The 14,989-nt window shown below is 44.4% G+C and overlaps 1 protein-coding gene across 4 annotated transcripts in view; it reads right to left on the bottom strand.

Moving 5' to 3' along the window:
* The window catches only part of LOC106609413 (synaptotagmin-1), a 230,959-nt gene that overhangs the window by 33,155 nt on the left and 182,815 nt on the right, over window positions 1-14,989 (bottom strand). For 3 of the 4 annotated variants that reach the window (XM_014208212.2, XM_014208213.2, XM_014208214.2), the window contains 2 exons: window positions 6,394-6,566; window positions 3,053-3,178 (listed from right to left, as the gene is read on the bottom strand). In XM_014208212.2, coding sequence (XP_014063687.1) covers window positions 3,053-3,178; window positions 6,394-6,566 — 299 coding nt within the window. The remainder of the gene's footprint in view (window positions 1-3,052; window positions 3,179-6,393; window positions 6,567-14,989) is intronic. The other variant, XM_014208215.2, reaches the window with a different exon arrangement.

The raw sequence follows: 14,989 nt of genomic DNA, 5'->3' as shown, positions 1-14,989 counted from the left end.
TATGTACATTTTCCTACATACATTTTCCCTGACACCACAAAAGTAGTCGTTACATTTTGAATGCTTAATAAGACAGGAAAATGGTCCAATTCACACACTTATCAAGAGAACATCCCTGGTCATCCTACTGCCTCTGATCTGACAGACTTACTAAACACAAATGCTTCATTTGTAAATTAGTGCTGGAGTTTGCCTTTGACTATCCGTAAATTAAAAGAAACAAGAAATTGTGCCATTTAGATTGCCTAATAGAAGTAATTTTAAATGATTTACACTTTTACTTTTACTCTTGACACTGAAGTATATGTTTGCAATTACATTTACTTTTGATACTTAAGTATATTTAAACCCAAATACTTTGGGACTTTTACTCAAGTGGTATTTTACTGGGTGACTTTCACTTTAACTTGAGTCATTTCCTATTAAAGTATATTTACTTTTACTCAAGTATGACAATTAGGTAGTTTTTCCACCACTGAAACTTGATTATTAAAAGGTACTACTAAACTCGATTATTATAAGGTACTACTAAACTCGATTATTATAAGGGTACTACTAAACTGGTATATTAAAGGGTACTACTAAACTGGTTTATTAAAGGGTACTACTAAACTGGATTATTAAAAGGGTACTACTAAACTGGATTATTAAAAGGGTACTACTAATCTGGTTTATTAAAAGGGTACTATTCCAATCTGTGTTTGTGTTATATGATCCTCACGATACTGAAATCTGATCTGGCTTCTTTCACATTCCCCAGGTCTGTAAACCTGTGTGTGTGTTTAACGGAGGGGCAGCGTCCTGTCACAGAGAAGGGCCTGCTGGGTCGTAACCCTTCCCTGTGTGTGTGATATTGGCCGCTGATGGGAGGCTGGAGAACGGTATGCACCTGCAATTGTGACTAAGCCCCGGGCAGCACGTCCTGAAAGGAGTTGTTCCGATACTTCCTCCCTGGTCCCTCCCTACCATCACGGCTCCACATAGCCACACAAACACTGCACACTTCAAAGGAGAAAGTGAAAGCCCCAAGGGGATGGGAAAGGAGCTGTCATATTCCTCCTGTCTTCTCTTGCTTTTTGCTGGAGCCTCTGAGAATGTATTCTCTTTCAGAGGTCAATGGTAGAAGTACATTTGGAGAGACAGAGAAAGGTAATGGGGAAAAACTGTGGTTTTAATTATTCCTACCCAATATAAGGGAGACGGTAGACTCTCTTTTATGAATGCAGAGGGTCTCCTTTCGACCCATTAAAAGGGACATTACTATGATGTTGAAAGTGGGAAATAGCATATTATGTTTCCCATTATGGCTCTTTTGTGGATCATTTGTGGTGGAGCTGCTTTATACGGCCACCGTACTCTGGGTACCAAATCCTTTACTAACTTGTGCTCTCATTAAACCCCCACACCCCCATTCTAATAGAGGCCTGGGCCAGTAGCCATCACTGGTGCTTAACTAACAGAAACAGGCGGAGACATTTGACCATACTGGTCTTTCTCTTTCCTCCAGTCAGAGAGAGTCCCTGCTCTACTGAGCTGAGAAGGGCAGATTACCTTAAAACAAAACGAGAGTTTATCCTTCCTGTCCCCCCTGCTCCCCCCACTCCCTCTCCAAAGTCCTCAGCAGAGGACAAGAGAACAACTAGTGGAACAATTACCTGTGCCAGCCACTCTTCCTCAGACTAGGGCAGTCTTTTCACCGTGATTGCTTCTACTCTGTGGACCTGATCTGAAGACACAGGAGCTGAGTGAGTAGGGGGCTCTGTGGCTCTCTGCTGTAGCTGCTGCTGAACTGAAAGTGGGTCAGACTTACAATAGTCCCTGGTTCACTGGCTTTGTCCCTCAGCCTCAGAGCTGGGTACTGTCAGTGAGCGCCGGGCCCAATGATCCAGGTTTCTGTCACACACACAGTGACAACTGCCATCCATTCATTATGGATCCATTATGGAATTACAGTGCTTATTATTAATGGACCACTGTAATCACAGAGTCTCACAGAACAGAACAGACTGGTATGGTTTTACACTGCATGACAGCTCAGTAAACTACTGGGAATGGAGAAAGCTATATTGGACCCATTATATAAAATAAGTAATGTGACTAGTATTCAGTTAGTGCATTCGTCTTAAATGGTAATAAGGCTCTTTATCAGAATACATTTGACTGATATTATGATAATGACCATGACTATTATGGCCATAACAACTGAGTGCGTGAGGGATTATTGTGATTATTAATCCTCATGATTAGCATCATTACAGTCTGTTACCATCACTACATTCGCTAAAGCATTTTCATTTAAGGACAAACAGAGTGCTTGAGGGTCTTTCAGGGGAAAGTTGTGAAGCATGTGGAGAATCTCTAATGTTCCGAACGTGTGGATAATATAATATGGCGGTTGAGTGAACACTTTCACCCAACGTGACAAAGCAATCCACAGAGAACTGTCAACATACTATCCATTCAGCTCATGTGGGAATTGAACCCACACTAATCTCAGGCTGTCCGTCAGCTCTGTTAAAGACAGGGCGTTAGCAGGGCGCCAGTGAAGGACAGCAGAGCTTCCTCTTCACGCTGCCTTCCACCCTCCTCTATGATCTGTCACACAACATCTGGAAGTTGGTCTGCTCCTCAAGTCGCTCTGCTTTTTAAAACCCAGACGGAGGGCAAAAAAACAGAAGATGGATTCCATAGGGGACTGTGTTCCCAGAAATACCGAAATCCCAAGACGGGATTGTTTGCGAGCGGAGGAGTGATTCATTCACAAACCAACCCAACCACCGTGATCCTCTGGTGAGGTGTAGTTGATAAGCTCCGGTGAGCATGCTGCAGTTATAGGCATTCATTATAAACAGTGGTTATACAACAATGAACAGTAGGAGTATGTTCTGCATTACCTGGGTAGGCAACATTTTCTCAGTGTTTTTTTAAATGGATTGATGAGTCAATGGACCAACCACAGAGGAAGATGGGGGTGACCATACTTACGAAGGAGAGACGTTTCGGACAACAACGACAACGACAGAGAGAGTGGATATCAGAGGCGGACCCTTACCGTATTCTCGGTGAAATTGTAATCCAGGCTGAACTGTAATTTTCCCAGTTTCTCTTCCTCCTTGGGCTCGGGCTCTTTCTCTGTATCGGTCAGGCCTGTCTCAGCGTCATCCTCATCCTTCAAGGCCTGAAGGAGACACCCACCAACAGTCAGTGCCCTCCGTGTGCCGCCTGTGCCAGCCCCTTAGACGGCTGTCGCCCTGCCCCGCCCCGGGCCTGCCAGCGGGTGTGCCAGCGGGCCCATCTCCTGAAAAAAGCTGCCTCTCTTTGGGGGGATTATAATGGGGGGACAAGCACTAAAATACCACAGCGGTTAACACCAGGACATGCTCGTTGATGTGCTAGCCTCGGGCCGGGACCCCTGATGCAGTTCAATCAATATGTGGGTGTTTTGGTCTGAGGAGGCGAGGGGGGAGAGAGATCAAATGATAGAGCCAAAAGATGAGAGTAATGGGCAGGCAGAGGAGGGAGGAGGAGGGAGGGAGGGAGGGAGGGAGGGAGGAGGGAGAAAGAGAGCGAGAGAGAAAAGGAGAGGGGGAGAGGGAGAGAACGCTTCTGCAAACCACAAACGACAATACCCTTGATGTTATTTCAAGAAGATCAGTCTGTGGTGCTCAACAAATCAACAGGGAAATGTCAAGAGATGGCGAGAGTGAAGAAGAAGATGATGAAGAAGAAGAAGAGTGAGTTTTCCTTCGCTAGCCTGGTTCTGAGGGGATGCTGGTAGTGGTGGGGGAGAGGCGGGTTCGAGGCAGGGGGGGCAGTCAGTTTGTTATCGATAAGCATGCGATTAAAGAGGCAAAAACTAGCTCTCAAGTACATTCAGTGTCAAAGTTGCCTTCCAAAGGTCAGACATTGTCAGACTGTCATTGTTGCATGCAGGGCATTCTCAGTAAACAGAACAGTACTCTGGTTGTGACCCCCACATTCTCAGTTTACTTATCATTCACCCATCAGGAGACACAATCGCATTGTCAGAACCCTCAGCTGCATGTGTTACCCCCACGCCGATGGAAGCTATAAGCATCATGCCAGCAGTAGGTAGGTAGGTGTTGGTAAGAGATGTTGTCATGGTGATGGGGGGCCTGCCCTATTAGTGGTCAGGTTGCTGGTGTGAAAGCATCAAGGCTGAACAACATTGATTTGTTTGGAATTTGTACGGCCCATCTGAGTCCCCTCCTGGTGCAAGCCAACCTATTGTCAATTTTTCCCTAAGCAAAACTATAAATGTTTTTATTGTTTGTTCATTATTGCTTGCACACAGAGAGGAGAGGAGTATAGCTATTGACAGCCATGTTCAACACCCACAATGTGTATTAGCTATTAGACTGGGTTAAGTCAATGTCAAGTCAATCTGCCTGTTGGCTTCAGGTGAATGTATGTGAAACGTAAAGCTACTGTATGTCTAAACCTTACTACAGGTTTCAAAAGCAGTAACCGAGTAACTTAACCATTCTACTTTAGCTCATGGGCACATCTTCGTTTTAAAATGCAAAACAAAGATTGAAAAGGCGCCAGATGGAGAATCAATGTGGTTCAACCTTGTTAAAGCGCGCCCAGGGCTTCTTTCATACATATATATGTGCATGTGCAAGACTACGCACATATATAGAGCAGATATACATGTACTGTATGCATAGTTACATATATTTGGTTCTACAGGAGTAAGTTGTTGTCAAGAGGCTATCAAAACATCAGAGCAGCAGGCTTAAGGAGGATCCAACAACAATTGGGAACCTACCGCCAGTGACAATCCCGCACAGTCATCAGACACAACACAGATAAGGAGGACATAGAAGGAAGAAACACACATTAAAACAACCACACACAGGAGTTAACACAAGAGTCTGGGCACACCAGGAGAAATGACCGCTCGGGAGCCCATGGCCCCGCCTCTAGAATATCTAACCAATAGGTGTGTTGCATAAGTAACCGACAGGGGTGTTGTATTGGCAGTGTGTAGCCTAATTGCTTGACGTGTAGTCATAGCAGCTCCTAAATCAGTACAGGAAAAGTGGTCTATCCAAATAGAATTCATTCTAGATTGAAGTCATTTTAATTCTATGGGTGTATCTTACTAAAGCTTAAGATAAATCAGTGCTATTATAAAGCTTACCAACTGTAACCAGGAACAAGGACACAAGGCAGAGGCCTCTACAAATCAAAGAATTGTAAGCATTTCAACAATAAGCTCTTTGGTATGAATCAGATGAAACTTGTGCTCACTCCTTATCAGACTGTGTAACAGCTCTGCGTCTCTGGCCTGTGTAGCTATTCAATTCCCTACTCCTACATCATCTCACAGGGCTTTGTCCTCTACCCCAATTCAATGTCCCTGATTGATGATGTGAGCGGCGTTGGCGTGGACAGACTGCAAATTAAACAGACTTCGACAGAGAGGGGGGGGGTTGTTGGATTGAGAACCTTCGCTAATGCAATTAGTATTCTAACTGGGGTTAAAGAGCTGTGTGTTCCCTATTCTCTCTGTGTGCGTTGGAGAGGGAGGGCGGAATTAATTCACTCCCCTCGCTCGTAATTAGCTTATGTCATTTCTCTGGGTTGATACCACTGGCAATACAGCATACCGTACTCAGCGCTCATTGTTCTTAACACATTAAAATACTGAGAGGAACAGAAAGAGAGATTGAATTCTCTCTCTGAGGCGATAATAAATGGCAGGCTTCCTTAACAGTCCTGCAATCCGAGTGGATGGGGAGGAGTCATCGCAGACGCAACAATGTCAACACAGTCGTGTGTCATGTGTGTCCACTGGTCTTCATGGGGGAGAGTTTGGCCTAAACCAGGGGCAGGGCAAACTACGGCACGTGGGCCCTTTCAATTATTTTGGGTTAAAAAAAAAACACTCCAGGCCACACTTGAACCTTTAAAATTAGATAGAAACTATTAAAAAAAATCTGTGCGGCCCTCCGTTGAATTTTGGCCCACGAGCCAAAAAGATTGCCCACCCCTGGCCTAAACTATATGTATGTCCGATAAATTGTATAGTGAAATCGCTTTGTTATGTGAAGATTATTATTTTGAAATATACTGTATATGCATTTATTTATAGGTTTCAATCATCAATGAATGTCAGGTGCCGGGTAAGTGTAATAAAAGTCAATGATGTCATTTCTGGCTACAGTCAATCACAGATAATATGAAACTCGCAATGTATAAAAATGTATATAACTAAAATGTTTTACCTTGAAGTAAAAGGTATATACAGTATGTATAATGCAGTATAAAATACAGAACAACTTGGCATTATCAAATACTACTGTTGACTAACAAACTATTAACTCTAATCAATAACGTTCAATGGCAGTAGTACAAAGTCTTTACCTCGGTTTTTGCACCGTCGTTCACGTCCATCATGTTGATGGCATTCTTGCCCTTGTCTTTGCCCTTCTTTTTGTTCTTCTTCTTGAATATCCACTTCTTGCAGATGCAGAAGCAGCAGGAGAGGACCAGGACCACGGCCACGAAGGCGATGGAGACGATGGCCCAATTTGGCACTGGAGAGGGACACACAGGGACACAGGTTAGACGAGCTTATGTCAAAGATGAGGCCAAACCTGGATGAAGAAAACTGAACCATTGCTCCCACATTTTTCTCAAACAACCAAAAGTGCCTCGTTGAGAATATGGCACCATTGTCTGTTTCAAACAAGGCACGAGCTGACCAGAAATGCCTGGTCACCATCTCCCTGCATCTAACGAATGACTCTGATGGCGGGATGTGGAGCCTACTTGTTGAAGAAAGCGGCTGCAGCAGCAGCTGGAGTGAATGAGGACATAGAGGAAGACATAAGGATGTTGTCACGACTTCCGCCGAAGTCGATGCCCCTCCTTGTTCGGGCGGTGCTCGGGCGGTCGACGTCACCGGTCTTCTAGCCATCATTGATCCATTTTTCATTTTCCATTTGTTTTGTCTTGTCTTCCTACACACCTGGTTCCAATCCCATTCATTACATGTTGTGTATTTAACCCTCTGTTTCCCCTCATGTCCTTGTCAGAGATTGTTTGTTGTTATGTGCTCGTGTTGTTGGATTGGTACACGACGGGTTATTGTACCCATGTTTATTTTATTATGTACGTTGGTTTTAGAGTTTGTTTTTACTTTATTAAACTACTCCAGTTACACCAAGTTTGTTTCTCCTGCACCTGACTTCCCTGCCACCTCCACACACGACGTGGCAGATGTGGGATGGCAGGTCGCCTAGATGTTAAGAGCGTTGGGTCAGTAACCGTAAGGTCGCTGATTTGAATCCCAAGCCGACTAGGTGAAAAATCTGCTGATGTGCCCTTGAGCAAGGCACTTTGTTTTAATTGCTCCTGTAAGTCACTCTGGATAAGAGCGTCTGCTAAATGACTCAAATGTAAAGGTAATGTGCAGACGGAAGACTTTGCTCAACAGTGGTGGGTGGCAGCGTCCCCGATCTGCAGTCGAGACATGGACTCCTAACGATTGCCCTTGAATAGAGACGTTTTAAGCGTCCCGACGCTTCACTGAGCATCCTCGGCCAATTTAGTGGAAATAACAGAGGTTGGCATTTTCCACTTGCCATTTAAACAAAACATTTCTCTCTGACAACTGATACTTTCACACCAATCACGGGCACACAGGTCAGGGTGTAGAGGTAATTTGCAGGGCCTGTTGGAGAGCGACTTATCAACTGTAGCGTGACCGTGTCGAGTCAGTGGTTGCATGACCACTCATCACGTTCATGGGTTTTGACACTTCTCTCTCTCAAAGAGAGTTCCTATTCAGACGTTTGTCTTAGATTCAGCTCATACTAGCCAATTTCTGAGAACTTTCTTTGAGAGCTTTTGTCAAGTCAATTTCTTAGTATTGCTCGTGGATGTGACCTACTCGGCAAAGGGTACTAAAACAGCCATGGTCCGTTATGTTACTTTAATTGAGAATGTAATGACGTGTTTTTTTCCTCCCCACTGTAGGCCCTATTATATATAAGGCCGAATGGACTAAACAGTCCAGCTGAAAGCTCCAGTCAGTGCTGTCACAGGCAGACAGGGAGCCGCTCAGCTCCACAGCACAGTGATCACTCTAACAGCCTGCTGACAAACAGGGACGCCTATCTAAACAACAGGAGTCAGGCAGTTCTCCCCGACAGAACACTCACGCACACACAGCCACCAGCTATGCACGGCACAAAAGTGGGTTGGTAAATGTATCAGAGGAATGGTAGAGTGGCCAGACGTGCTGTAAATAATGAGGACAGAAACACAGTGTCAGACTGCTCCATTCTGGAGGGATAATTAAACATCAAACACCTTGCAACCCACACCTTTCAACAGAGAGGGCCACCAACAGCCCCATCAGCAAACAAAATATGTTTTTGTCAATATTTACCATGCACAAGATGGAGACCATATGGTAGATTCAGGCTGGTTTGATTTACTTTACCAACGAAGGATCTGATAATTAAACAGTTTTCCCACCTGTATAAATTCAAGCAAGCTACACTGAACAAAAATATAAACACAACATGAAAAGTGTTGTTCCAGTGTTTCATGAGATGAAATACATGTTTACATCCATGTTAGTGAGCATTTTCCTTTGCCAAGATAATCCATCCACCTGACAGGTGTGGCATATCAAGAAGCTGATTAAACAGCATGATCATTACACAGGTGCACCTTGTGCTGGGGACAATAAAAAGCCACTCTAAAATGTGCAGTTTTGTCAAACCAGTTTTGAGGGAGTGTGCAATTGGCATGCTGACTGCAGGAATGTCTACAAGAGCTGTTGCCAGAGAATTGAATGTTAATTTCCCTACCATAAGCCGCCTCCAACGTCATTTTAGAGAATTTGGCAGTATGTCCAACCGGCCTCACAACCGCAGACCATGTGTAACCACGCCAGCTCAGGACCTCCACATCTGGCTTCTTTACCTGGGGGATCGTCTGAGACCAGCCACCCAGACAGCTGATGAAACTGAGGAGTATTTCTGTCTGTAAAAATGCCTTTTTGTGTTGAAAAACTCATTCTAATTGGCTGGATCTAGCTCCCCAGTGGGTGGGCCTGGCTCCCAAGTGGGTGGGCCTATTCCCTCTCAGTCCACCCATGGCTGTGCCCCTGCCCAGTCATGTGAAATCCATAGATTAGGGCCTAATTCATTTATTTCAATTGACTGATTTCCTTATATGAACTGCATTTATATTTTTGTTCAGTATAATTACAGAATAATTACGACCATAGTAAAGATTACATGGTACATTTCCTCTCTGTACACTACTCAGAAACCTGTTGTGGTACTACTAACTCAATTCGTATGGAACACTGGGAGCCAATTGGCTTCATTGTAAATCCAACGTTTGTCACCTTTCAGTGCTACTTTGAAGACTCTATGTCTGCGGGCTACTAGAAAGAACCATCACAGGAGAAATATATGACGGTCTATTCTCCCTGGGGCTTTGGCTCGCCAGCACTTCACTGAATTTCCCTCACCGCCTCGCTGTCAGAGAGGAGGGAGGGGGAGAGAACAAAATCGATAAGCACTCTCCTTTAAGGAAAAACATTGAGTGATGCTCTAAAATAACTTTGGGATCTACAGCCTTGGCCTTGCCACAGTGGTGTGCTAATGGCAGTGGCAATCTTCCACCATTTTGAATTCGCTGTAGTCTCTCGAAAAACTGGTTTGCTGCTGCTCACAAAGTTGTTGAACGGTAAACAAGAAAACATTTGAAAAATAGAAAATATTGTTTTGAAATTTGTTTGTTATAATTGTTTTAGCGGTTAAACTATGTCACTTTGCGTTAGTATAGTAATTATCAATACCCATACATAATATAACACCTCGCTCTCCATCACTGACTCCATTTCCTCTTGCATCCTCGGTTGACCCTAAAGTCACAGGTTTAGGGCTGAGTTAAAACCTCTCCTCTGCTCCTTGGCCAAAGCAGGGGCAGCGGTCTGAGACTGATACCTTTGGGATACCACCACATGTTCCAGTGTTTGACTGGTCATTTTTTTCCCACACAGCCTGGCAGACTATCTTTTAATGGAAATGTCGGAGATATGGCAGGATCCTATTTCAGGCCTGAAAGCTGGGATGGAAAGTCATATTCCCACTGAAGGAACCGCAAAGCTGTGACACTTTTTGAAATGGGAGGTCTGATAAAATAATTTCTAACATCAATGACACAGCAGGAGTGTAAATAAATGAACTGATATAACAGTGGAATTTGGCATTATATTGACGAGGCAGACTGCACTGCAATTGGATTCCGTTGTGCATCATGAAATATAATGTTTTTAAATGGTACTGCAATCCTCTGTAGTTATTTACAATGTGTTGACATCAGCGGTACGTGAACGTTATAATGCACAGCCCACTGGTGTGAAATTCAATGCAATAACCCAGGCCTTGTTTTCTATACTTTTTTCTGCATGTATCTAATACTGCAAGACACTTTTGTGTTGCTTAATTAAAATAACCTGAGTCCCCGAAAGCAATAAAAGCTTTCCCTAATTAACTACATGGTGTGTCTATTCCCCCTTGAGACCGTGACGCCTGCGGGTGCACCGCACTTCAACTTTAAGCAGTAGTTATCTCTCGTTCCGCCACACACAACGGCGAACGGAAAACGATGGAGGCTCTGGATGATGGAATGCGTGTTCAGTGTTCACAGCTCCCGAGAAGAGGTGCAAATCACATTTATGCCGCCGTAGTCAAAAACCATCCAGCGAGCGGCAGCCAATACGCCACACAATGAGACGCCTCCTTGGCTTTCAGCTGTGAATATCAACGGCCAACTGATAAGTCTACCATCTTTCCTCCTCCAGATGCCTTCAAGGACACAGCAGGGCCTTTTGGCTCATTCGCTCCGAACCAGGAGGCTCCAGCTGCATTTGTCTGGCGCTCCGAGTCCCCAGCTTTCTTATCAAACCCATGTTTTTTTTCTTCCAGACAGAATTGATCTGATAACCGTCTGGAATGGGGACCATTGAAATATGACAGCTGAGTTATCAGACAGGGTTTTTTTAACAAAACCTTGCAGACTGCCAATGGCTATGGAACTCTTGACACACTGAACAATGCAAACAGGATGAGGGACTTTTGGTTGTAACACATCTTTTCAGACATACACTCTGGGATGAAGAAGAAAAGGTTACAGTAACTGAAAGGTATTCCTCTCACAAAGTCCGCCATTTTACTGAGCTTCTGTAAGAGTCTATTGGCTCTATTTAACAACAGCTTTTAAAGGAGTCGGTCATGACTTTAATTACATAGCAGAAAACAAATCATTCAGTCCACATTCATTCCGGTTATAGAATATGGGGATATTGTCTATATCGCTGGTTCCCAAACTTTTTATAGTCCCGTACCCTTCAAACATTCAACCTCCAGCTGCATACCCCTTCTAGCACCAGGGTCAGCGCACTCTCAAATGTTTTTTTTTTCCATCATTGTAGGCCTGCCACACACACACTATACGATACATTTATTAAACATAAGAGTGTGAGTTTTTGTCACAACCCGGCACGTGGGAAGTGACAAAGAGCTCTTATAGGGCTAGGGCACAAATAATAATATAATAATAATCAATCTTTTTGCTCTTTATTTAGCCATCTTACATATAAAACTTTATTTGTTCATCGAAAATTGTGCATAACTCACTCATAACCACAGGTTAATGAGAAGGGTGTGCTTGAAAGGATGCACATAACCTTGCAATGTTGGGTTGTATTGGAGAGAGTCTCAGTCTTAAATCATTTTCCACACACAGTCTGTGCCTGTATTTAGTTTTCATGCTAGTGAGGGCCGAGAATCCACTCTCACACAGGTACGTAGTTGCAAAGGGCATCAGTGTCTTAACAGCGAGATTTGCCAAGGCAGGATACTCTGAGCGTAGCCCAATCCAGAAATCTGGCAGTGGTTTCGGATTAAATTACATTTTCACAGAACCGCTTGTTGCAATTTCGATGAGGCTCTTTTGATCAGATATCGGTAAGTGGACTGGAGGCAGGGCATGAAAGGGATAACGAATCCAGTTGTTTGTGCCATTTGTTTCGGGAAAGTACCTGCGTAATTGCGCACCCAACTCACTCAGGTGCTTCGCTTTATCACATTTGACATTGTCCATAAGCTTGAGTTCATTTGCACACAAAAAATCATACAATGATGGAAATACCTGTGTGTTGTCCTTTTTAATGCAGACAGAGAAGAGCTCCAACTTCTTAATCATAGCCTCAATTTTGCCTCTGAATATAGTTGTGGAGAGTCCCTGTAATCCTAGATTCAGATCATTCAGGCGAGAAAAAACATCACCCAGATAGGCCAGTCGTGTGAGAAACTCATGATCACGCAAGCGGTACGACAAGTGAAAATTATGGTCAGTAAAGAAAACTTTAAGCTCGTCTTTCAATTTAAAAAAATGTGTCAATACTTTGCCCCTTGATAACCAGCACAATTCTGTATGTTGTAAAAGCGTTACATGGTCGCTGCCCATATCATTGCATAGTGCAGAAAATACACGAGAGTTCAGGGGCTTTGCTTTAACAAAGTGAACCATTTTCACTGTAGTGACCAAGACATCTTTCAAGCTGTCAGGCATTCCTTTGGCAGTATCTCGGTGTACCCAAGTGGCGTCGGGAGCAACTGCTTGCACACGCGTTACCACTCCACTTTGTCTCCCTGTCATGGCTTTTGCGCCAACAGTACAGATACCATCACATCTTGACTACCAAAGTCCATTTGATGTCACAAAGCTGTCCAGTACTTTAAAAATATCCTCTCCTGTTGTCCTGGTTTCCAGTGGTTTGCAGAAGAGGATGACTTCCTTAATTGACCCCCCCATAAACGTAACGGACATATACCAAGGGCTGTGTCAGGCCCGCCACGTCTGTTGACTCATCCAGCTGTAACACATAGAATTCACTGGAATGTATGAGAAGCAGTAATTGTTTCAAAACCTCTCCTGCCATCCCAGCTAGCACAGTGGACCTGGGCCGATTCCGGCTGAGAGTCGGGGCACTCGGCTGAGAGTGAGACTCGGCTGACGTAATGTGACCCGAGTCTGGGCCGCCTTCGGCAGTATTACTTATGGCTAGGATGTGGGGATTGAGCTCGGTCCAATTCCGGTGTGAGTTATCTGGCCCAAATGTATTACTTGGGGCTCGGGCCGATTGGGGCTACTCTGGCAGATGATTACACGGGCTGCTTTAAATAATTAACATTTCATTATTTATTTTTCCATATTTTCTCATTGTTTCTATGATTAAAAATATACAATTAACATTTTAAAGGAAATTCTTTAAGAATCCTGTGTAGTATTTTTGTATTTTCATACTTTGTGCAAGGCAATTGATAACCATTAAAAACTTTGTGGATGGAGCCTCCCCAGTGGCGCAGCAGTCTAAGACAGTGCGTCGCATTGCAAACTGCGTTACTACAGATGCTGGTTTGAGACCCATGCCGGCCGCGACCGGGAGACCCATGAGGCGACGCACAATTGGCCCAGCATCGTCTGAGTTAGGAGAGGGTTTGGCCGGCCAGGATGTCCTTGTCCCATCGCACTGTAGTGACTTCTGTGGGGGGCCAGGCGCATGCATGCTGACATGGTCACCAGGTGTATGGTGTTTCCTCCGACACAACCTGTTTTTTTTTTGTGGATCGGTAAAATTTGTATGTATAAAATAATAATATTTAAAATGACTAAATCGGAAGATGCTGGCAAAATCGGCTGAATTCCGGTAGACGGAAATGGCCCGATGTACTTGGGCCGATTCTGGGCAGTCATTCCTTTTGATTCTGGGTCGAGTCCGACACCCGATTCCGGGCTGATTCAATCAGTTCTGGCCCCCAGGAAGAGGGCCGGTTCTGGGCTGATTCCTCATTGCTAGCTGGGATGTCACTGATGCTTCGTGAAACAGTGTTGTTTGATGAAGCCATTGTCTGTATAGTTTTTTTGGCCTTATCCCCCAGCATTGTTCCAGCCATACCCGCGGCAGCTGGAAGTATTAAGTCCTCCACAATAGTATGGGGCTTCCTGTCCTAGCCACTCGGTAGCTCACCATATAAGACGCTTCTAGCCCCTTCTTATTAATGGTATCTGTTACTTTTATACATGTCTTACTACTCGAAAGTCGTTTTAATTCTCGCTCAAAAAACTCCCATGGCTTATTTTTCTAATTGCCATGTTTTGTTTCTAAACGTCTGCACAAGAGTGAAGGTTTCATCGAGTTGTGAGATAGTACTTTTGCACATATAACACACTGTGGGTGAACCCCAAATCAACGTAATTCTCATCATATTTGCACCTATTTGATGGGTCAACGTCCCTATCTGTTGTTTGGTGCTTTCCCAGACAAGGGGGCAGTAGCTCTTTGGCTGCATCAGATTATATAAATGGACTGTTGTGTGAAACACATTTTTATTTGGCGTACCCCCGACGGCATTGCGTATACCCCTAGGGGTTTGGGAATACCTGGTCTATATGAATGCCGTGCAGTGGCAGAGAGAACAGTCTATGACTAGGGTGGCTGGAGTCTTTGACAATTTTTAGGACCTACCTCTGACACCGCCTGGTATAAAGGTCCTGGATGGCAGGAAGCTTGGCCCCAGTGATGTACTGGGCCGTACACATCACCCTCTGTAGTGCCTTGCGGTTGGAGGCCGAGCAGTTTCCAAACCGGGCAGTGTTGCAACCAGTCAAGATGCTCTCGATGGCGCAGCTGTAGAATCTTTTGAGGATCTGAGGACCCAGGCCAAATCTTTTCAGTCTCCTGAGGGGAAATAGGTTTTGTTGTGCCCTCTTCATGACTGTCTTGGTGTGCTTGAACCATGTTAGTTTGTTGGTGATGGGGACACCAATGAACTTGAAGCTCTCAACCTGCTCCACTACAGCCCCATCGATGAGAATGGGGGCGTGCTCGGTCCTCCTTTTCCTTTCGTCCACAATCATCTCCTTT

This window comes from Salmo salar, chromosome ssa07 (genome assembly GCF_905237065.1).
Source record: "Salmo salar chromosome ssa07, Ssal_v3.1, whole genome shotgun sequence".
In the NCBI taxonomy this organism is placed as follows: domain Eukaryota; kingdom Metazoa; phylum Chordata; class Actinopteri; order Salmoniformes; family Salmonidae; genus Salmo; species Salmo salar.
This window is presented reverse-complemented; position numbering and strand designations above follow the sequence as displayed.